This window comes from Diabrotica undecimpunctata, chromosome 5 (genome assembly GCF_040954645.1).
Source record: "Diabrotica undecimpunctata isolate CICGRU chromosome 5, icDiaUnde3, whole genome shotgun sequence".
NCBI lineage: Eukaryota > Metazoa > Arthropoda > Insecta > Coleoptera > Chrysomelidae > Diabrotica > Diabrotica undecimpunctata.
In genome coordinates this window covers 55,023,715-55,048,672 of record NC_092807.1, presented here as the reverse complement: position 1 = coordinate 55,048,672, position 24,958 = coordinate 55,023,715, and the positions used below count along the sequence as shown (strand labels likewise).

The 24,958-nt window shown below is 31.0% G+C and overlaps 1 protein-coding gene across 2 annotated transcripts in view; it reads left to right on the top strand.

Moving 5' to 3' along the window:
* The window catches only part of LOC140441321 (neurotrimin-like), a 1,166,806-nt gene that overhangs the window by 362,876 nt on the left and 778,972 nt on the right, over positions 1–24,958 (top strand). For both annotated transcript variants that reach the window (XR_011950981.1, XM_072531967.1), the window contains exon 2: positions 3,196–3,406. Coding sequence is in view for 1 of the 2 variants with exons in the window: in XM_072531967.1 (XP_072388068.1) it covers positions 3,289–3,406 (118 nt within the window). In the remaining variant the exon portion in view is untranslated. The remainder of the gene's footprint in view (positions 1–3,195; positions 3,407–24,958) is intronic.

The following is a 24,958-nucleotide window of genomic DNA, read 5'->3' as shown; positions in this document are numbered from 1 at the left end:
TATGTCGAACATGTGACGTTTATAACGTTACATTTTATTTGATAATATTTTAAACATCTTGATTTTTATTCCGATTTTAATAAAGACCAGTCTGTTATTTGAATAATTTGTAAAATCTGTAAAGTCTTAAAATATTTAAATGCTTTCCGGAGCAATTCGCAGATTGGAAATATTAAGTAAAATCTGTTATCCAGATGAAAGTTTTAAATTGTTATAACTCAAAGGAACTTAGTTTGAATTCCAGTCGCTCGTAAGCGTAGAGAAAACTGACCTGTATCTAACAGAAGAATAAGTAAATATAGTTGAGAGGTTATATTAAGTTAATGATCTCTAAGCAGTATATTTAAAAAAATTGTTATCATTTCTGTAGGTTTTAGATAATATATAGAAACTATCCGTAGGTTAAATAATTAATAATTTTTAGTATTTGATGTGACTGTTAATAGTAACATTTTAGTCTAAATCGGTACATTTGCTGGTACTAACTTTCTTTTTGTCATAATTTAATTTAGTAACTGGCATTTGCACATTTTGTTTGGCCTCTGAAGACTACTTATGTTATATTTGTAGTATATATATGATAGCCTTCACCATCACATTTCAAATGCCCCTAACCGTTTTATAGCATCTTGTGTAAGACTTCAGCTTTCTACTCCGAGAAGAAGGACACGTGAGTGTGAATGTTAAGTATATAAACACTTGAAGATAAGTTGCAGTGAATGCTCATAAGCCCGTTAAAAGAGCTTCTGGCTTTGTCAATACGAGTTTTTATTTCGTAGCTATGATCCCAAGTATCCTTAATATTGCAGCCCAGATAGAGTATTCTTTCAACTCCTTCTAACGGTGTATCGTCTATTGTAATTTAGGCGTTAAGTTGGTGTTATTAATGATCATTATTTGCCTTGCCTAAATATGGAAAGCAAAACAATTTAATATATATTAATAAATATAGATGACAGAAGTTTCGTAAATAAAGGTGTATGAATTAATGCAATCCTTTGATTAAAGGATAAGTTTTATTAATTTTGGAATTTTAGATAAAATTTTAAGTATTTTGAAATTAGCGTACACATGAGACTATTTACAAGAAATCAAAACATAAACAAAATTCTTAATCTAAAAAAGCGGCAACAATTTATACACTTTTGTCACACGCTGAACTGTCAATAAAATTTGAAGTATTCCTGTATCAGTTAATTGTCTAATCTATTTAATTAAAATTATTATTTTGTGTGATATTAGACTTAAAGACTTATTTCATAAAATTTATATTATTAAGAATAACAAATGTTTTTGGTTATTTAATCAATATAATTCTAAAATTTGCAATATAATGATGATTTTATTTTTCTAATTATTACACCATGTTGACGCCTATGAAAGATCGATAAGTTCCGTATGGGTTTCGTATTATTAGCTGTGTTAGGAAAATTTGAACTCTAAGGTTGACGTTCTGGAAATTTTAAATATAAGTGACGTCACTTTATATAAATTGTGACGTGCAACGTTTTTACTTTGAAAAATGGAATAGTCTATCCACTTTGATGATCATATTTGACTTTCGTTTTTAACCAGTCATATAAGATCAACTTACTCTTCTTAAGTATTTGCAAAAAGGACTATGCTATGTGCAAAATGTAAGTTGTTTATTTCGATATTTTTTTGTTTATATATATATATATATATATATATATATATATATATATATATATATATATATATATATATATATATAACAATAGGATAATAGCAGCTGTCTAAATCATATAAATGTGGAACAGGTGGTTTATTGGGTTAGCAGCTGAATATTGTTCCGTGGTTATATGTATGGGTGTATGATCAACTTATTAAAAAAAATAATAAAATCGAATAAAACTTAAAAAATAACTGTTAATTATATTTATTTTCGTAAAACGTAATTAATTCTGTAAGGTATTTTGTATGTATCGCGGACCGATGCAAATAGTGACTGATTGATTACTAAACTTAAAACACATTCTTTGTTCTTTAGAAGCCAGACGATGAACTTTTATTATCGGTCTGGTCTCTTGTGATGTCATTGCTTACGATATAATATTTCGTTTCCCATACATGAAAAATGCTTCGTCAACACGTCAACTTAACAAATTAATAGGTCATATTCTACCTGAAAATTTTTATATGAGATCTGTATATATATATATATATATATATATATATATATATATATATATATATATATATATATATATATATATGTATATATATATATATAATGTATAATCAGTGACATTAGAAGTGTTACACCCAGAAGGAATAATTTTTTAGCAACAATTTTTTGGCAACAGAAATATTTAAAACATGAGAAGTAAGAAAATGCCTCGAGTTCGAAGACACTGAAATTACCAACATTTTACCGATTTTGTCGTATCGTGAAATTAGTCGTCGTATTAATTGTACGGCAATGACGGTTAAGCGTGTTTGTCTAGTGTGAACAAACGAAGGTAGAGGAACACGAAGAAGACCATCTGGTCTTCCGAGGCGTACTACACAGCGTCAAGATAGGCTTTTTAGGTTACTGGCTCTGCGAGACCGTTTTGCTAGTACGCGTTAAATTGCTGACCAATGATTTAGAGTAGTAGGTAGACCTTTTAGTATGCGTACACTATACTGTCGCATTCGAGCCTTTGGACTGGTTTGACTCCTTTGACTGCGCACCACTGTCATCAACGTTTGAATTGGTGCAGAAAACGGCAGTATTGGGTGGCAGAATTACTTATTGTAGCAATTAGCGATGAATCATGATTCTGTTTAGGAATGCATAATAGTCGTAGGATAATAAGATGCCACCATGGAGAGCGACGAGATATCGGGTTTGCTGTTAAGAACAGTTGGAGTCATGATTTGGGGGGCTATTGCCTATGTTAGCCGATCACCACTTGTGTTTACTCGAGGCAATATGACAGCTGCGCGTTATGTTAATGACATCTTACAAACCACTTTACTGCCTTATCTCGACGGCCGTCGAGACGTCCTAATATTTTGCCGTGGCCGCCCCTTGCTGCAGATTTAAAGCCTATATATAAAGTCTTTCTTAATAGAGCGTGCAAAAATTAATTTTATAAACTATTTTTACTAATTTAGCTAACTGACTAACTAACTTATTAAGCTAAATTTTATATTTATGATACTCATAATTTATCTTTTTTATTTTAGGTTTCATGGATACGACACAGAGATCTTCATCTTTTGACTGTCGGCCGTTTTACGTATACTTCAGATCAACGATTTGTTAGTATTCACAATCCTATGACCGAAGATTGGACATTACAGGTACGATATCCACAACGACGGGATAGTGGTGTGTATGAATGTCAAGTAGGAACAACCCCACCAATGGGACACACGATGGTGTTATCAGTTGTGGGTAAGTCTGAAGTAAATTATTACTTTTTTTTTTTGGTAATGTATATATATATATATATATATATATATATATATATATATATATATATATATATATATATATATATATATATATATATATATATATATATATATATATAAACAACACAGTTTATTAGGGCTGCAGTCAGAAAGTTTGGCCGGGATGTTACAGAAACACTCTTTTTGACTTTTGGTCTAGCTTTCGGAATTGTTTTATGCCTTCTTTAAGACACTGTAATTAGAAGAATGTGTAAATATTTACAATATATCACAAATTGTCAGTGCACCTTACTAGTCGTCGAGATTATTTATATAAAGCTATGACACTCAACATTAATAACACACATATAAAATATAACGTATAAATAATGAACAAAATACATTTTAAAAGTTTTTATTAATAGTTACTATATATATATATATATATATATATATATATATATATATATATATATATATATATATATATATATGAAGTAACTAGAAGTCCAGAGACCTCTCTCTGATAGTAAACTAGGTGAACCGCAAATTCAAAGCCTCTTAGAGACTTTTAACGACGCTAGAAGTCCTTTTACTTCAACATGCATCTACGATTCACCTTTAAAAATTACTATCTTTTTCGCTCTTTACGTAGAGAAAGACGTTGAAATGAAATGCAATCTTTTACTTTCATTTGAACGTCTTTCTCTACGTAAAAAGTGAAAAAGATAGTAATTTTCAAAGGTGAATCGTAGATGCATGTTGAAGTAAAAGGACTTTTAGCGTCGTTAAAAGTCTCTAAGGGGCTTTGAATTTGCGGTTCACCTAGTTTACTATCAGAGAGAGGTCTCTGGACTTCTTGTTACTTCGTATAGATGTCGCTGCTAGCGTACCTGGTTGTTATTTTGGTTATAATAACCAAATACTAGACTGCATTTCATTTCAGTTTAACTTCCACAAGTGCTCCTGATGATGAGTTGAATAACTCGAAACACGTGTAGAGCAATGGTAGAGTTCCGATTGAAATGAAATGCAATCTTTTACTTTCATTTGAACGTCTTTCTCTACGTAAAAAGCGAAAAAGATAGTAATTTTCAAAGGTGAATCGTAGATGCATGTTGAAGTAAAAGGACTTCTAGCGTCGTTAAAAGTCTCTAAGGGGCTTTGAATTTGCGGTTCACCTAGTTTACTATCAGAGAGAGGTCTCTGGACTTCTTGTTACTTCGTATAGATGTCGCTGCTAGCGTACCTGGTTGTTATTTTGGTTATAATAACCAAATACTAGACTGCATTTCATTTCAGTTTAACTTCCACAAGTGCTCCTGATGATGAGTTGAATAACTCGAAACACGTGTAGAGCAATGGTAGAGTTCCGATTGAAATGAAATGCAATCTTTTACTTTCATTTGAACGTCTTTCTCTACGTAAAAAGCGAAAAAGATAGTAATTTTCAAAGGTGAATCGTAGATGCATGTTGAAGTAAAAGGACTTCTAGCGTCGTTAAAAGTCTCTAAGAGGCTTTGAATTTGCGGTTCACCTAGTTTACTATCAGAGAGAGGTCTCTGGACTTCTTGTTACTTCGTATAGATGTCGCTGCTAGCGTACCTGGCTGTTATTTTGGTTATAATAACCAACTACTAGACCGCATTTCATTTCAGTTGAACTTCAACAAGTGCTCCTGATGATGAGTTGAATAACCCGAAACACGTGTAGAGCAATGGTGGAGTTCCGATTGAAATGAAATGCAATCTTTTACTTTCATATATATATATATATATATATATATATATATATATATATATATATATATATATATATATATATATATATATATATATATATATGTAAAAGTAAACCTATGTTTATTTTAAGTGAAACAGCAGGGCTTAGTTATTTTTAGTTATTTAAAGTTTTAGGTTGTATGACTGTTTAAGTTTTATTGACATTGACATATTGTAAATTGTATGGTACAATTGTCAAATTACTTAATGGCGTAAGAAATAGCATTGTTCTTGATTCTCTTTTTAGGTTTGTATATTTGTTAAGTTATTTTAGTTATGTTATTATTGTTAATAATTTATATTGTAGAATTTTAACGATAATAAACTCTTTTTAGACGAATTCAAACTGCTATCTCTTCACATGAATAAGGGTATGATATTACACTTATAAATCAAGAACTTAAGCTGATAAAAAAAATATAGTGATAACTATAAATTTCCAAGCCGTTATTTGGATAAAACGATATTTAAGAATGAATTTTACATCAATGAGAATTTGCATGGCTATAGAAGCAAACAGTAGTGATAGTAAGAAAAATGTATATAAATTTAAGTGGCTACAGCCAACAGGGTCCCGTTTTTATTATGAAATCCCCTTTGAAAAACAACTTCAAATTGATCATTCTGAACTATTTCATCTGAAAAAAGTGAAGAATATATTAGCATCTATGAAAACAAGAGGATCCTTTAGAACATGTACTATAGCATTAGAAGACAATTTGAAGGAGATTTATTTTGATTCAGATGGTGATGTGGTTTATCAAAGTGAGTACTTACAACAGACCTTATTACCAGTGTATGAGAAGATAGAAACAGCTGAACAATTTCCATCATTTGCTGAGTTGCTCCAGAAATTTAATGACACAAATTTACCTAAAGTTGAAAAGAAAAATTTAAAAAAAATAAAAGATGATTTTGTACTTCGAAATTTTGATGGAAATAATGTTCCAATGAATTCATGGCTCAAGATTTTCGAATCAGAATGTTTGCGATGTGAGGTGGTTGCTGATGAAGACAAGATTTTGATTCTACGTTTGTTTCTTGATGGAATAGCAAAAGAATGGTTTGAATCAAAAATAATAACATTAGGCTTAGATAACAGTTTTGAGGTATGGAAAATTAATTTTTTAGATAGTTTTTGTGAAACAGGTTGGCATAATCATAGGCAAGCTTATTCTTTTAGGTATATAGGTGGTAGTATTGTTGATTATGCGTTTCGTAAAGAAAATTTATTGCTAAATATAAAGAATGATTTTCCCATTGATATACTAATTGATTTAATTGTAACAAATTTGCCAATTTATATACAAGATAATATTAATAGAGCTGACGTTACAACAATGGAAAAATTGGTAGGTGAATTACGAAAATTGGAAAGTTTAGTTATAAAAAAGAAGAATAAATTGGAGACAAAACCAAATTTTTATCAAAAATCTACTATAATACCAGAAGAACAGAAAACTACTTGTCAATATTGTGATAGAAAAGGATTCCCTGGGAGGTTTCATCTAGAGGCAATATGCCGTTTAAAGCAAAAAGATAAAAAGGTAACAAAAGAAAACAAATCAAATGATATTAAATATATTAATAATATTGCTATACAGGAGACATTAAATGAAACAGTAACTGAACAAAAAAACTAGATTTGCTGCCATTGATCAAATTAAAAGTATTCCTAAATAATAAAGAATTATGTGGAGTTTATGACCCAGGCTCAAATGTTACTCTTCTGAATTCGAAGGTCGCAAGAAAGTTAGGATTAGATATTCAAGAAGATAGGAATATGTTTAAAACGATAAATGGCAGAACAAATTTTACAGGAAAACTAATTGCAAAACTGAAAATTAATAAAATTGAGAAAAATATTAATCTTTTTGTAATTAATGATGAATATTTTGAGTACGATATTCTACTCGGATTAGATTCTATTTTAAATTTTCAAATGAAACAAGATTTTGATTTAGAGATTTATCAAAGATTATACGGAAAAATTGAAGAAAAAATCGAAAAATTTAATTATAATATTAATATTACAGAATACTCCATAAACTTTAATGAGGGAATTCCCACAGAACTTTTTGAAGCAAAATTACAACATTTATTGCCATATCAGAAAAATAAAATAGAAATATTACTAAATAAATATGACAATATTTTTGCAAAACATAAATTTGACATTGGGCAGGTTCAAAATAATGAAGCTCAAATTAAACTTTTAGAACATAAATTTGTTGCAAAAAGACCCTATAGATGCTCGATAGAAGACCAAAAAGAGATAGAATTTCAAATAGGACAATTATTAAAAGCAAATTTAATAGAAGAATCATCTTCACCTTTTGCAGCACCTGTTACATTGGCTTTTAAAAAAGATGAAGGATCTAAAACAAGATTGTGCATTGACTTTCGTGAGTTAAACAAATTAATTATTCCTGAACCCCAACCTTTTCCTTTAATTGACGAGATTTTGACCAAAACAAGGAATGCTAGGTTCTTTACTACTTTAGATATAAATTCTGCTTTTTGGTGTATTCCAGTTCGGATAAAAGATAAATACAAGACAGCCTTCGTTACCCAAAGTGGTCATTGGCAATGGAAATGCTTACCTTTTGGGCTTAAAACATCTCCCGCAATATTTCAAAGAATTTTAAGTAATATTATCAGGAAGCATAATTTAAATTCATTTTGTATAAACTACATAGATGACATTTTAATATTCTCATTATCATTTGAAGAACACTTAGACCATATAGAAAGACTTATGAAAGCAATTATTGAAGAGGGATTTAGGCTCAAACTTCTAAAATGTAATTTTGCAAGAGAAGAGGTTAAATATTTAGGACACATTGTGGGACACAATTCAGTTCGTCCGTTACATGATAATTTAATATCGATCAGAGATTTTCCAGCACCAGACACGAGAAAAAAAGTACGACAATTTTTGGGAAAAGTAAATTTTTACCACAAATATATAAAAGATTCAGCTAGGTTATTAGAGCCACTACATAATTTACTTAGAAAAGATATCAAATTCCACTGGTCTTTAAGCTGCCAAACAGCTTTTGATAGGGCAAAGAATATCCTCTGTTCTGAACCTATACTAGCCATTTTTAACCCAAATGCTCCTACAACTATATATACAGATGCTAGTGTTCTAGGAATTGGTGCGGTTCTGAAACAAAAACAAAGAGATGGAGAAATGAAACCCGTAGCATACTTTTCAAAAAAATTGAACAAATATCAAAAAAATAAAAAGGCTATTTTTTTAGAATGCCTGGCAATTAAAGAAGCAATAAAATTTTGGCAATACTGGCTAATGGGAAGAAAATTTCTCGTTATTACTGATCATAAACCCCTTGAGGGAAGAGAACTTCGTACAAGACCAGATGAAGAATTAGGAGATATGACACATTTTCTTTCACAATTTGACTTCGACATTAAATATGAACCTGGAAAAGAAAATGTAGAAGCAGACTGCCTTTCTAGAAACCCAGTGTTGGAAAATATGAAAAATGCAGAAACATTCATAAGAACAGTAAACCTAGTCACATTAACTGAGATAAAACAAGACCAAAATAATAATCGACAAGTTATAGATACAATGAGAGGAACAATTTTGAACCAAGATATATTTTATAAATTAAGGAAGAATGAAAAAAGAATAATTTTATCCAAAGATTTTGGAAAAGAGTTAATAACAAAAGTTCACAAATTTTATGGTCATATTTGTGCTGGTAAAGTAACAAACAAAATTAGAAATTTTTACTACATTAAGAATATAGATTCACTAGCAAAGGATATCTGTCAAAAATGCGAGATCTGCTGTAAAAATAAAACAATAATCGGTCCAAAATATGGTCTTCTGTCACAATTGGGTCCAGCAAAAGAACCTTTTCAGATAATGTCCTTAGATACAATAGGAGGATTTGGTGGCAATCGTTCGACAAAAAAATACCTCCACTTACTTGTAGATCACTTCACCAGATATGCGTTTGCAGTTACTTCTAAAAATCAGACCACAGATGATTTCATAAAATTAATCGCCAAAATTCAAGATAAACACCCCATAAAAACATTATTAACAGATCAGTATCCAGGAATTAATTCCAAAATATTTAGAAATCATATGAAACATTTAAATATTCAATTAATTTTTACAGCAGTAGACTGTCCATTCTCGAATGGATTAAATGAAAGACTTAATCAGACATTAGTTAACAGAATAAGATGCAAACAAAATGAAACTAGAATTCGAGCATGGACAAAAATAGCTGAAGAATGTATAGAGGAATACAATAAAACAGATCATTCTGTAACCGGATATAGCCCAGAATATTTGCTTTTTGGAAAAGCAGATCCGATTGTTCCCGAGGAACTGTGTGAGACAACAAATGTATCAAAAGATAAAGAAATAGCCTATAAAAATTCGGTACGACATCATGAATATAATAAAAAACTGTATGTCAAAAATAGAAAATCCTATGAATTCAAAGAGGGAGATTGGGCATATGTAGAAAATAAATCAAAACTAAATAGAAAAAAACTTGACGAAGTAAGAGTAGGTCCATTTCAAATAAAAAAACAAATTTCAAATACATTATATGAAGTAGATATTGGATACAAAAAGAATGATATGAATTATTTCCATATTTCAAAATTGATGCCTTGTGATAAACCATATACTTAGATGGTTTATCATACCTTTTTGGTAGGGGGATGTAAAAGTAAACCTATGTTTATTTTAAGTGAAACAGCAGGGCTTAGTTATTTTTAGTTATTTAAAGTTTTAGGTTGTATGACTGTTTAAGTTTTATTGACATTGACATATTGTAAATTGTATGGTACAATTGTCAAATTACTTAATGGCGTAAGAAATAGCATTGTTCTTGATTCTCTTTTTAGGTTTGTATATTTGTTAAGTTATTTTAGTTATGTTATTATTGTTAATAATTTATATTGTAGAATTTTAACGATAATAAACTCTTTTTAGACGAATTCAAACTGCTATCTCTTCACATGAATAAGGGTATGATATTACACTTATATATATATATATATATATATATATATATATATATATATATATATATATATATATTAATGTGATATTAAAAGTCAGAGGTGCGCCAAGCAATTAATTAGCTAATTAATTAATTAATTAAACTTATTAAAATGATGCAATTATGATTTTATCACACTATTTAATTCTCTTATCCCAGGGTTATATTCATGCTTCAATATCTATGCTTTACATATAATAGGTAAGGTCTAAGGAATACCGGAATAATAAACATATATGATACAAAATTATATATTGAAATAAAATTCACACTCAAATATCTTCAACAAAAAATATCCCATATAAGCATTATCAAAATTTTGTTCTACGTACGTGAACCTTCAAAAAAATTAATGTTATATACTATATAAATTAAAATTTCAAATCAAAATTGTTGTTCTATATCTCCTGATAAATATTTCTATCTTTTCTGAAGAAATTAAAAAAAAAACTTTGTTTATAATGTAAAACTGACGAATGGTAAAAAAAACTATCTCTCTGATGATGAGTTGTCCAAATCCTTGTTCCTTGTAGCCTACACTATCTATCCGTAGCAGTTCTCTAGGTAATCAGCAATCTTACAACAAATTATTGCAAGCCTCTCGTGTTCGATGATCTCCTTCAGATGCACGTATCGTTCAAAAAAATGCTAGCCTCTTCTCCTCTCGATAAACTGAATCTCTCGTTCCGACCTGAACAGTGACTCTTGGAATATATAAGTAGAAAAGTATAACTTACAATAATTTTCTGGATCAGCTTCCGTCAGATACACTAACTCCAAGAAAACTCACAAACATTCACTTCTAATTCTTACTATCACTTGCGAACCACCAGAGAACAACGACCGTTCGCCTTGCACCTTTGGAAAAAAACTAATTATCTTTTTTTCCTCAAAAATCTAGCTAAATTCTCATTCCTACATATTTATCCCCATCTAGCATTTAGATAACAAACAACAATTTTACCTACAATTATAGCTTTCCTAAAAACTATTAACATGCTAATCGTTTCTACAAATTCTTAAAAACTAACGGAGAATTATACATTTTAAATATTTCGATTCTATTGTCTTATTCACCGTATCGGCGTACAAGTGGCGTACCTATTTGGAAAATCCACTCGCATTGTTCCAATATTTCACTACGGTCACTCAAATATATTTTACAAAGAAAATAATTTAAAATATATTTATATTTCTTTAAACTATAAAAGATATTTCTTCGAAATATCTTTTATAGTTCATCAGTTGAAATATTTTGAATTATTATATTTTATACTTGGAAATATATTAAGAGCAAAAGAGCAAACCAATATTATTTTCAATTTTACATAACATAACAATCTATATAAATATATATATATATATATATATATATATATATATATATATATATATATATATATATATATATATATATATATATGTATATATATATATATACACATAAAAGCTTTTGGGCTTTGGATTTAAGTAAACCTACTTGAAGTTTTCAAATAATTAAGCAACAAATTAACACTTTTTATATTGTTTTTAAGTAAAAAATAACGTTTAATATTTTTCATATTTTGTGTATTACATACTGTTATAGCGAAATTTATCAAAAACTGTTATTAGATACCTGTACCAACAAGAGTCATGGGAAAACGTTATTTCCTGGGTCTATAAGTTTTCTACGATGACAAATATTGTTACTTTATATACTGTTTTGACTATATTTCTTTAAATTTATTAACTTTTTGCCCAACTTTTCAGGGTTCAAATGTACCATATTTAATTACAAACATTCAGAAAAACTATGATATAGGCCTATTTTTGACTTACTTGACTTCTTCGCTGTTAATACTATGAGGTTTTGCCCGTTTTGTCGACTCCGATCTTTGTCGCTAAATTAAATGGAGTGAATTTTAAATATTAATTTTATATGGAATTACACCACAATGTAATGAAAATACTACGGACCATACTGCTAGACAAAAAGACCAATGTTGGAATACTACAATACAACATTGGAGACCTACGAAAACAAACGACCAAGAGGAAGACCACAGATGAGATGGGTTGATGGCATTAAAAGAATAGCCGGAACAAATTGGAAATATGTTGCTCAGGATAGAGACCAATGGAAGGAGTTGGAAGAGGCCTATGTCCAAACATGGACGACAGAAGGCTAAGAAGAAAAAGAAGTAATAAAAATAACATTTTTAACTGCTGTGTAACGTTTCGATTTCCACCACAGAAATCGTTTTCGAAAAAGGTTATTTTAAAACATGTGCGAAAAATATAATCAAAAAGTTGTTAAGCTGGTTATTTTTCGTTTTTAAAACGGACAAGTGAATTACTGAGCCTCGATCTTGTAAGCAATAGCCATACTTGTAAAAATCTAATGGTGGTGTTTGTTCCCTCAGGATATCAAATTCTGATTATTTTATGTGTTTTTGTATTATTTGTTTGTGTATGGTATACGTATTATGTATAATTATTGTAGATGTGTCTCGGACATCATCTACTAAGCGTACAATGTTTTGTTCCAAATACTGCATCAATATATCTGCTAACAATGAAGATAAAAATGATCCCATGACTAACACGAAATTTTGTTTGTAAAAATAAGTGTTAGTAGCTCCATGATAGCTGATTGGCATTGATATTTAGTTTGCTCTTATTGTCAATGTATCGATTGAACTCTAATTTAACTCCTATTATTTTTAATACTTTCTCCAATAGCACATTGATAAAAAGGGTGTGGATATCGAAACTGACTAGAATAGTACTGGAATTTTAATTTCTTTTTGCTAGTTTTTTTCCGAGAACTGTTGTGTTTTTAATAATGTTGTTGTGTTGTATGCTAAAGGGTGTATTATGTCTAGGAAAACTTTTGACATTCTGCTACAAGGAGACACCATGCTGCTGCAAATTGGTCTGTTAAAATACATAGCGTTTGTTATTTACACACATCGCATATATAAACATTTAAAACGGACAAAAAATTACACTTATGAACAAATTTAATAAATTTCTAGAAAATATCATTAACATCAAATACAATATTCTAATAATATTCAATGCAAAGAGCACAACAGTTATCTTCTTCTTCTTTCTTCTTGTATTTAGGCTTCAACGCCTGTTTCTTCTTTAATATTAGCCGCCTAAATTGTTTAAATTATCGCACCATCTTTTTCTTGGTCTGCATATACTTCTTCGTCCATTTGGTGACTTATCCCGTTAAATATTCGTTAAAGTATTTTCATCTCTGTTGTTTCTAGTAGTCGTCTCGTTTTAGATATGTCAGGTTTTGTCTCCGCAGTGTATGTTAATATAGGTCTAATTGCTGCTTTATAGATTCTTGTTTTTGTGTCTTGTCTTAGGTGTATGTCCTTCCAGATTATGTCATTAAGAGATCCCGTTACTTTACTTGCTTTTAAGCTTTGTTGTCGTACTTCTTCTTCAACATCTTCAAAGGAAGTTATGTATATTCCCAAATATCTATACCTTGCTTCCTGCTTTATTATTTTTCCATCAATATTTTACATCGTAGTGGGTATTTAAATGTTTCAATACATTTGGTTTTTTCTGCTGATATTATCACATTATATTTCTTGGCTCTTGTACTCAAGATGTGTGTTAATTTTTGGAGCTCGTTTTCGGTCTCGGCGATTAATGCGGCATCATCTGCATAACATAATATTTGGATTTGTTTGTTCCCCATACTGTAACCATGGCCTTTACGTACTGCTTGTATTATTTCGCTAATTATTATATTCAAGAGAAGTGGTCTTAACGAGTCACCCTGTCTGACTCTGCTTTGTACTGGTATACACTGTGTTATTTTCCATTTATCTTTGCCTATATTCGATTATGAAAGTAGATGTTTGGTATGTTTCTTTTATACAGTAGGTATAAGACGTCTTCGACTTGGATGTAATCGAAAGCCTTTGTCAGGTCTATAAAACATAGATATGCTGATTTATTGTACTCGATGGCCTTTTCTGTGATATGTCTTAGTACAAATACGGCGTCTACGCAGGATCTTTTGGATCTGAATCCTTGTTGTTTATCTGATAAAGTTGTCATTTTATTGATTTTGGTGACTAGGACTTTTGTGGTAAGCCTAAGTACGGTGTTCAGTAGATTTAAATCTCTATAATTGTTGGGGTCTTCTTTATCTCCTTTCTTGAACATTGGTATTATTATTCTGTTTCTCCACGCGTCTGGTATCTTGCAGTACAATATTAGTTTTTGTATAAGTTTTGTCACCTCTAGGGTTATATTTTCTCCTTCGTGTTTTAGAAACTCGTTGGTTATTTCGTCTGGCCCTGGTGACTTTCTTTTTTTAAGTAAATTCATGGCTATCTCTACTTCCTGAAAACTGTTTTCTATTTCGTGTTTTATTTCAGGTACGGTATTGTGTTGATTATTATTTTCCTTACCCTTAAACAGCTCCGTCAGCGTCAGGTATTTTTCCCATTCGTTTGATGGTATGTTATTGTATTCCTTTAATTCTGCTATTTCTTTTCATTGGTTTCTTATGAATCTCCATGTTTGTTTTTGTGTACCGTTGAAGTCGCTTTCCATCCTTTTTGTAAACTGTTCCCAGTATTTATTTTTTGTTCTTCTTAACAACAGTTATTAATCTATCGAAAAGGCAGTTGAATTCAACAAAGAACCTGATGCGCTCAAAAAGTCTAAATGATGCTGAAATATGCACATGAGTCACTACTAATACACGGAAAGAAAGAATATGGAGTACTGTGTAAAAAAAGGAACTCCAGAAAAGCACAAAAATTAAAAGTAAATGTTAGTAAAGAGAAACTCAAAGCTATTAAAGCCCTAGAAAAATAAGTCAATAATAATATTACTAGTTTATCATGGCAACGCAACTGTAATTATGGACAAAGCTTTAATTATGGACATACCTACACAGAGTTCAAAAAATTTACAAAAGAAAATATACCCCTAAGACCAATTTGCAGTAGTATGGATTCTTGTTGCAGCAGACTGTCAAAGTTCCTGCTAGACCTAATACAGCCTTTCGCGTAATAGAAACTCACAACAATTCATGGAAAAACTGAAATATATTACAATTCCAGCAATATGCTAGTTAGTTTTAATATCACCAGCCTTTGCACCAATGTGTTATTGGAGAAAAATTTAAAATTAATTAGAGTCAAATTATAGAAGAATGGTACATTGAAAATAAACACAAAACTGAATGAATTAGCTAAGGCAGAGTTGCTAACAATTTACAGAGACAACACTTATTTTCAAGTAAATAACGATTTTATAAGCAAAATTTTAGATTAGCCATGAGCTCATCCTTATCTTCATTATTAGCAGATAAGTTTATGGAAACTTCTACAAAAAACGTTGTACACAAACAAGACAAACAACCGTCACAGACAGAGATACATCAAATAGATTACGTTTAAATTAAACCAACAATGTTCTATTTATTACGCAGAACTGTTTGTAATATATAAAGCTCTGGAATGGACTACTGAGAAGAAAATGTCTGATCAACAAATAATAATCCTGTCGAATTCAAAATCTGCGTTGTTTGCTTTACATAATTCGAAAAAACATAAATATATACAAAAACAGTATTATCGTCAAAATTTTAGAAAATCAACTAAAGCTACTTAAAAAGAATAATTCAGTCTCTTTCATTTGGGTAAAGGGACATCCTGGTATCTCGGGTAACACCAAATCAGATTATTTTGCTAAAGAAGCGACTTTAAAAGTATTAGAAATTAGTTGGCTCAATAGAAGTGATTTGGTCTTGCTGCGTAAACAAGAATTAAAAAAAAACTGGGAAATTAAATAGAATGTTTCTATAACAGAAGTAACAACCTTTAGTCAAAGTTTCACCCTGTTTTACCTACTGCTCCTTTTGCTACAAGAAGTCATCCCAATAGAAGAGTATATTCAATGTTTGTTAGATGCCTTGTTAATCATGCTACTGTGAAAGCCTATCTTTATAAATATAATTTAAGTATGTATAACAGAACTCTGCGCTTGTAATTGTAACACTGACGATATCAATCATTGGATGTTCGGGTGCATATATAATAATGCTGCTATTAAGTATCTACTGGAAAATCTGACAAAAGAACAAATACCTCTTACTCAGAGCCCATCTTCTACTTTATATAATCTTTCGTCGTAATATTCGGCTTAAGTAAATTTTTTGGGGCTATTTAAAATTGACTAAAGGAAAAATTTAGGATGGAATGTGTAATTACAATGTTTTATAAATCTAGCTTTGTTTCCTTTGTCTATCCTTGTGTTATATATTTACCTTTTAGCCGTTGCCTGTCTTGTGTTGTAATAAAGTTGCTATAAAAGGCACCTTAGCGTGAAATGTATTCCCTTGTTGGTTCTAGACATTCACTTTAAGTTGGTTGGGGCCCTGAATGTAACGAATAAAAGTATGGTTTCTTGTCAATCTGCTGATTCTTGTAATACTGATGTTTATAATACATTTTTAATTTACCTCTAGGCGAAGTACTATTTCGTTACCAAATGCAATAGGTCAAATCATCATTAAGACATTCAAGTAGTCAAATCTATTATCGTCGCTGAATGGCTAATGGCAAGTTATCCAAAGCCATTAATTAAATAAATACAAATTAACATACTATACCAATAATACAAAAATAAACAAAATAATCAGAATCTGATAGCGTCCGGACACAAACACCACTCAAATTTTTTCATCTTACAGCTAGCTATTGCTTTGGAAAAGTGAAAATCGAAACGTCAAACAGCAGTACCATTAAAATTATCACTGCAATTAATAGTGGAATAATTCCATATAAATCCACAAGGAAACATTTTCGAGGGTAAATATTATTTTGATTAGCACATAAGCTCGCAATAACATATTGATAGAGAACAATATCGTAAACCGCAACATTACATCAATTGTTTGCATTAATTTAACCACAGGACATATCACTTCCAGACCACAGACTGGACGACAGATCACTGTGTTGTGCATACAACAAACAAACAAACAATCTTTTTCGTCAAGTCCCGACAATGAATTTTGCAATATTCCCGCAATCGAGTTAGTAAATTTTGAAACTAAAGGAATATACATTTTTGGGACTACTCTGTCAAAAAATTTAAATGAGCAATCTCATGATTGATATCCTTATTAAAAATCTAAGATATAACACGTATCTAAAGAGGGATCAAACGCGTTTTGAAATTTCAAAGCATACTGATTACTTTATATACCTAGTTAGTAAAATGCAGATAATAGAGGTAATACTTATCCCAGCAAACCTTATAAATATTAAAATACCCATGAATTAGCAATATATAATTTTATCTTTCTCAGTTACTCTAAATTTCTCGCTAGTTTTAGATAAAATCACTAGCAAATACAAATAGTGGAACATTTTAAATCCGGAATAAGAAGTGAAATGTAAATTTCACATACGTTTCTACGTACATAAAACTCTCCAAATCCTGAAAATCCATTATCGGTAATGACTGCAGCATCAGTCGAAAGAAAAAGTCGGTAAGTATATATGAGAAGAAATAAAGGCTTGATCTCTAAGGAAATGGGTGGAAAAGGCACCGTAAAAGATCAGCTAGGTTTTTTATTTCAATAGTACTCGTTACTTCTGGTTAGATGTGTTATAAATTATTTATAAATACGTTTTATTTAAAATTAGTGTCAGTTTTATTTAGCATAATTAAATATTTGTTTTACAGTATAAATTATCTGGTGAGTATTGAGTCTATTCTACACAAAATGTTGTTTTCATATTTTCAATAGAGGTGGAGAAGATAGGATGCTGCGAATCAGTTGTATAATCAAGTTACCGGTTGCAAAGTTTGGTAGTAGAGATGAAGATGTATAATAAAAGACATGTAAATAGAGAGTGAAGTTTAGTAAATGCGCAGCTCCATCTCATAAAAGCAAAAAAAAAATAAGATAGAACCTCAGAAAAATAAATTCAAAACAAGTATGAGTTTTAAACATTTTACGCTAACACAAACTCTGATTATTAATGTGTGAACAAATTATCTGGTCAATTGGTTTTACAATGGCCAAAAACTACAAAAGCAGCTTTATAAAATATCCATTAAACTCATTACTTTATATGATATATCACAATCATTGATTATAATTTTTTTTGTAGCGAAAAGTAATAAATCGAATGCAAAACTCAATAATCAGAAGAACTTTTATTAGATAATTAAATATTGAATCTTGAATCACTCGCGCTCTAAAAATTTTTTTATTATCATAAATAAAACTACAGCACTGACCATAATAAAGATTTATTGCATAATATAGGTTAAAAAAAAAGATTATTTGAGTATATTCTAAATACAAAAAAAATTTCCCATCTTGTGAACAAGGAAAATAAATACCCTATATACATATTTTACTTTAGATCTGTCTTTAGATTAACGTTATAATCAAATGAGATAAAAAACACTGTATTAGTCGAAAACCTAATCGTTTAAAGTATCTTTATTATTGTTTACGCCAGAAACAATAAAACGCCAGAAACAATTTAACACGTTGAGCACATGAAGGTGGTATGCTCTGTGCAAATAAGACCATTGCAGCTAACACTTCGTTTTTTGGACTTTCTGTTCTTCCTTTTTTGGCAAAAACCACAAAATTCTACAGGCGTTTCTCTATTTTGTACAATTCGGGTCATATTTAAATATTTCCTTAACATGCTTCATATAGTAATTGGCAAAGACATGATCGATGAACGACGAACCAACAGCTGATTAATCAAAGTTTTGGCCAAATTGTAACGCCCGTTACTTTCTAATTATAATTTAAACATCAGTAGTCTTTTATAACCACTTATAGTTCCTCCTCCTAAGTGCCTTCTCTGTTGAGGTTGGCGATCAATATGGCAAATTTCTCTCTATTCTGGGCTTGATGAATTAATTAATTTCCTTTTGTGTGGGTCCAATCTCTAAATGTTCCGTAGAAAAGATTTTTTCTTTCGTCCTATGCCCCTTTTACCTTCAATATTGCCTTCTAATATTACCTGGAGCTGCTCAAATTCCCTATGGCGCATTATGTCTCCTAGATGTGACGTGTTTCTAATTTGCGTGTCTTTCTTATTCTTAGCATTCGGCGGTACATCCACATTTCAAATGAATTTAATTTGTTGACGTCATACTGTTTTAATGTCCAGGTCTCACAGCCATATAGTAATAGAGACCACACATAACACTTTAGTGTTCTCAATCTTATTGAGACTGATAGCTTGGGGTTACAGAGCATTTTACGCATATTCATGAAACCAGATCTTGCTATTTCAATGTGTCTTCTAATTTCTTTTGAGTGGTCTAGTTGACTATTTAGTTCTCTGCCCAGGTATATGAAGCTTTGGAAACTCTGAAGGGTGATACCATTTATTTGTATGTTAGGTGTAACTTGTTCATGGGGGTTTTTGTGGAATACCAGAATTTTGGTTTTGGAAAAGTTAATGTCCAAGCCCAGCCTGTGACTTTCTTCTGATAATATGTTCATCAATATTTTTAGTTGTTCTGTTTCTGTTAATACTACGATGTCATCGGCATATCTTAGATTGTTAACGATGATTCCATTGGCTCTGGCCCCTTCAGGGCGATCTTCAAGAGAAGCTCTAATTATATGTTCGGCATATACATTAAATAATAGGGGGAATAAAATGCACGATCGGATAGCCAAGCGGGCTGGGCGGCTGGCTTCTCCTTCGCTTCAATGCGAGATATGTCAGTTCAATCCCCGGCTCGGTGAACAGAAAACAAAAAGGCTAACGCAGTATATATATATATATATATATATATATATATATATATGTATATATATATATATATATATATGTATATATATATATATATATATATATATATATATATATATATATATATATATATATATATAATGCACCCTTGACGCACTCCTCGTTCTATGTTGATGTACTTGGTGTTTCCGTTCTCTGTTCGAACGCATACCGTGTGGTTCCAGTATATATTACTTATAATAACTATGTCGTGTCCGTCCAACCCTACTTCTTTTAGCACCTCCATCAATTTTCTGTGTTTGACGCGGTCAAAGGTCTTTCTATAATTGACAAAGCACACATACAGCGGTTTTTGAACCTCAAGATACCTTTCTGCCATTAGTGTCAATCCCATAATTGCTTCTCTAGTGCCTGTGTCCTTTCTAAAGCCATACTGAGAACGACTCAGGTATTCTTCACACTTATTTTGAATTCGGCTATAAATTATTCGTATAAAAATCTTAGCGGCATGACTTACTAGAAATACAGTTAGATGGTCTTCACATATCCTTGCTTTTTGTTTTTTAGGAAGAGCTATATATGTGGATGTTAGCTAGTCATGCGGTATTATGCCATGTTCATATATAACGTTGTAGAGGGATGTTAATTTCCTGACAGCATTATCACTTAGGTGTTTAAAATGTTTGGCTGTTATTAGGTCTTCGCCGGGTGCCTTGTTGTTCTTTGCGTCTTTTATTGCCTACAAAACTTCTTCGGTAAGAATGTTTAATTTTTCATCTGTATCTATTTGTGGGGGCCCTTCTGTTCTCTGATCACCAAACAAATCTTTAAGATATTGCTCCCATATTTCTTTCTGTATTTCAGGGTCCAATTCCATTTGGGTTTTTCTTGTTTGTTACAATCGATAAGTGTTTGGGTTTCCATATTCCAGCTACTTCTTTAACCTTTCTGTGTAGTTCTCTATCTTTATGCTTCATATGCAGATCTTCTACCTCTTTACATTTTTCTTTCGTCCATTCTTCCTTAGCTACATTTATTTTTTTGTCAATTTCCCGGTTGAGTTCTTTGTATCTTGTTAGGTTTTTGTTTTTTACCATCCGTCTTCTTTCCATAATTTGTAATATTTCGTTTGTCATCCATGGTTTTCTATATTTACGGTTTTCTTTCTGTTTACTTTAGTCTGCTGCCTCTAAGACATTATTTTTAATTTTCTCCCACATGTCTTCAATGTTTTCTTTTATTGTCTTCTCCTTAGTGGGAGCTATTGTCTTAGACTCTAACTGCGTGTCTACCATGTCTTTATACTGATGTTGCTGTCCTTGGTTAGCACTACTCCATACTATTCTCTGACTGGGTTTAGCCTTGTCACTTATAGTTAGACAATCCATATTACCTGTATAGGAATTTCAATTTAATAACTATAATAGAATTTGGCATGCGCAACTGGACTTGAGATCTGACACTCTCTTTCACGATATATTCACTTTCGTTCAAGACTTTAAACTACTAATACCTGTAGCATATTAGCGGTGTCCAACTTACTGGACAAAAAAGTTTTAAGAATCAGTTTTGTGTTTTTTATTAAGAGAAATGGTTTCAGTTGCAGAACAAAGTTTTACTTAGTTATTTAGGAGGGGTAGGAGTGCATTTTTTGTAGTTTTACTAGTTTTTGTTTAGTATTTGGCCTCCGCATGCTATATGAGTTAGGGCATTCATTGGAAGTTAAACGTGGATGAGGAATAATTTTTATTTGGAGTTTTGGTTTTGCTGTAACGGGAATTTCGTTTATTTTTTCCTTTTAATTTAGTGATGGTTTGGATGAGAATTCACTCCAATTCGTCTCTACCAGAGATTAGGAATCGATTGTAGGATCTTAACAGGTTTTTTCATGTAACATTTAATTTTTTGTCATAATAATCATGTAATATAATTTTAATTAAACATAATTATTTCCTAAGAAGTAACCCTTTAGATCTCTTTGTAAGATATTTGTGTACACATCGAACCAGAGAGTTTTTCTATAAATATATATGAGAGGAATAATCCGTCGGATTAGTTTCCCGGTTCACATGCGATATCTTTTTTAATCGAATGCTGAAATGTAGAAATATTTTAGAAAAGGCGAGTAGGTTGTACTTTCAAAGCTTGGGGTTTCATTTTTTTATATTGTTATAATTTCATACAAGGTTGGGTAGTTTATAATTGATGATGTTAATATATTTAAAGTTAGGTTTAGGCGATACATAATAGGTAAAGGGTAATATAGGTTAAATTAATTGTAAATTGTATATTTTCCATAACAAAGTAGGGATTACTGGGTTGTACATAATATATGTTTTATTAGTTTTTTTTCCTCCTATTTTCATAAATTAATTAAAGCAACCATTGTAGCAAGAAAATATACTTTAGGAAGTAGCCTTGATACTTTACTGGTTCCAACACTTTTCTTTTAGTTCGTTATTTATTTCAGTATTCTTTTCTTGTTCACTTATCCTTAATTCTATCAGTTTTTCATATTTATGTCCAGGTAACCGTCTTTTAAAGGCATGCAAATTGGCCGAATTCTTTGTAAGTTTTATTAGTTAACCTCTGGCATAGCCTGCTAGATAAGCGGAATTAAGTCTCACAATATTGTGTTTTGAGAACATCTCTTAAATCTTTGTTAGATTGTCCACTACATCCGCCAACCCCTTATTCTTGTTAAATTGGTGCTTACCACAAAAGTTCGCCCATACAACTTTTGTTACAAAATTATTCGAATAAATTTTACGTTCTTGAATAATTCCAGTATTAGTTTTATAAACCTACTTATTGTCGTCTGCAATAAACTCAATTTCTGAGAGTTGTAACGGGAAATAAATTATTGAAAATATCCAGTGAACAATATAAGACATTAAGTGAAGGAGAGTGCTAAGAAAAAACTTTAAAATCGGTGAAATTACATCCGAAAACACTAAGGCCCTATAAAAAGTAAGATGGCTGTAATTGATAAGCCTAATTAACATCAAAGCATAGAAACGAAACTCTGACCTTTGAAATTGCGACGTTGCCGTTGTGAGTAGACTTTCGGGGTAGACACAGAAAAATAACAACGGTTAATAAACATAAAATAAATACGGTAAACGCTGTCTTCTCTGAACTGTTGAGGTGGAAGACAGTGTTTGGCGCCGGAAAATGGAAAAATATATGAAAAATTTAGACAGTGATGATACACTTTCAGAAGGAGGGGCAAAAAGGAAGGACAGATATAAAGACAGCGAGGAAGAAGATAACATTTTCAGAAAGAGCAAGAAGTTTTCGAGAACACCAACAAAAACTCCAGAGAAAAAAAATGAGGCAACAAAAATTGATCAATTACTAATAATGGTGAGCCACCTCACCGATGATATTAAGGAAATAAAAAGAAATCAACAAGAATGCAAGGAAACGATAGAAAAGCTCATAATGGAAAACAGAGAGCTGAGAAAAGAAAATTCAGAACTAAAACAAGAAAATATAGAGATCAAGGAGGAACTCAGAGAAATAACAAAAAACATGGAAGTTATGGAAAAACACCGACGAATAAATAACATAGTTATGTACGGCCTAAAGATAGACACATATGAGCAAGCAGGGTTAAAAGGAACAATCAATAATTTCATCAAACAACATATAGGAGTAGAGGTTAAAATAAGGAATGCTCACAAGTTAGGCGAAAAAACATGCCTAATTGAATTTGAAAACCAGGAAGAAAAAAGAAAAATAATGGAAAAAAAGCACAAGTTAAAAGAAATTAAGGAGTACAAAATATATATCATTGAAGATGCAACCACAAAAGAACGAGAAATACAGAAAACAATTAGAAACATTGCTCAAGAAGAAAGAAATAAAGGAAATGAAGTCAAGATTGGAGTAAAAAAAATATGGGTAAATAACAGCGAATGGAAGTGGAATGACAAAGAAGGCGCAATATGTAAAAAAACATCAAAAAACTAGCAACTAAATGTACTACTGGAATAAAGTTGACGAAACAAGCACAGAACAAGGTTAGCGATAATACGAAAAAAGGAAAAAAGAGGAAAAAAATGATAACAGGACCAAAACACAAGAAAACATTACGAAAAGAACACTTACTTTTGGGAACATGGAATGTAAGAGGCACATATGGAGAAGGCAAACTTAAACACTTAGCGAGAGAAATCGAAAAGTTCCATTTTGACATAGTAGCTTTACAGGAGACGAAACAACTGGGAAATGATATATTAGAAATAGAAGATACAATGTTTTTTAACAGCGGTGGAAAGAATCGAACGTTAGGCACAGGTTTTATGATAAAAAAAGGAGCTAAAAGAAGTACTAGTAGAGTTTAAACCAGTATCAGACCGCATATGTAGTATCAGGTTCAAGGGAAAATACCAAAAAATCACCCTCATAAATATTCACGCGCCTTCAGAAGAAAAAGATAATGATGTCAAAGAATGTTTCTACAATGAATTAAACAGAACAATCGAAAATATACCCAGATATGATATGAAAATTATTCTAGGCGACGCAAATGCCAAAATAGGGAAGGGAGAAGTATTTAGACCGACAATAGGAAAATATAGTAAACACAATGAAACTAATGAGAACGGACAATTCCTGATAGATTTCGCAAGAGAAAAAAAAATATGATCATAATGAGCACATATTTCGAACGAAAAGAAATACACAAGGAAACTTGGATATCGCCAGATAGAAAGACTAAAAACCAAATAGACCACGTGCTCATCGAAAAAGAAGAACAGCAATGTATAAAGAAGATAAGAACATACAGAGGACCAGACGCCGACTCAGATCATTACATGGTGGGCATCAAAATTAAGCAACTGATACCAGAAAACAAAAACAAAATAAAAAAAAGAAATGTATACATAACCCAATTCGATTAGCAACAAAGAAAGAGCAAGATATATACGAGGAA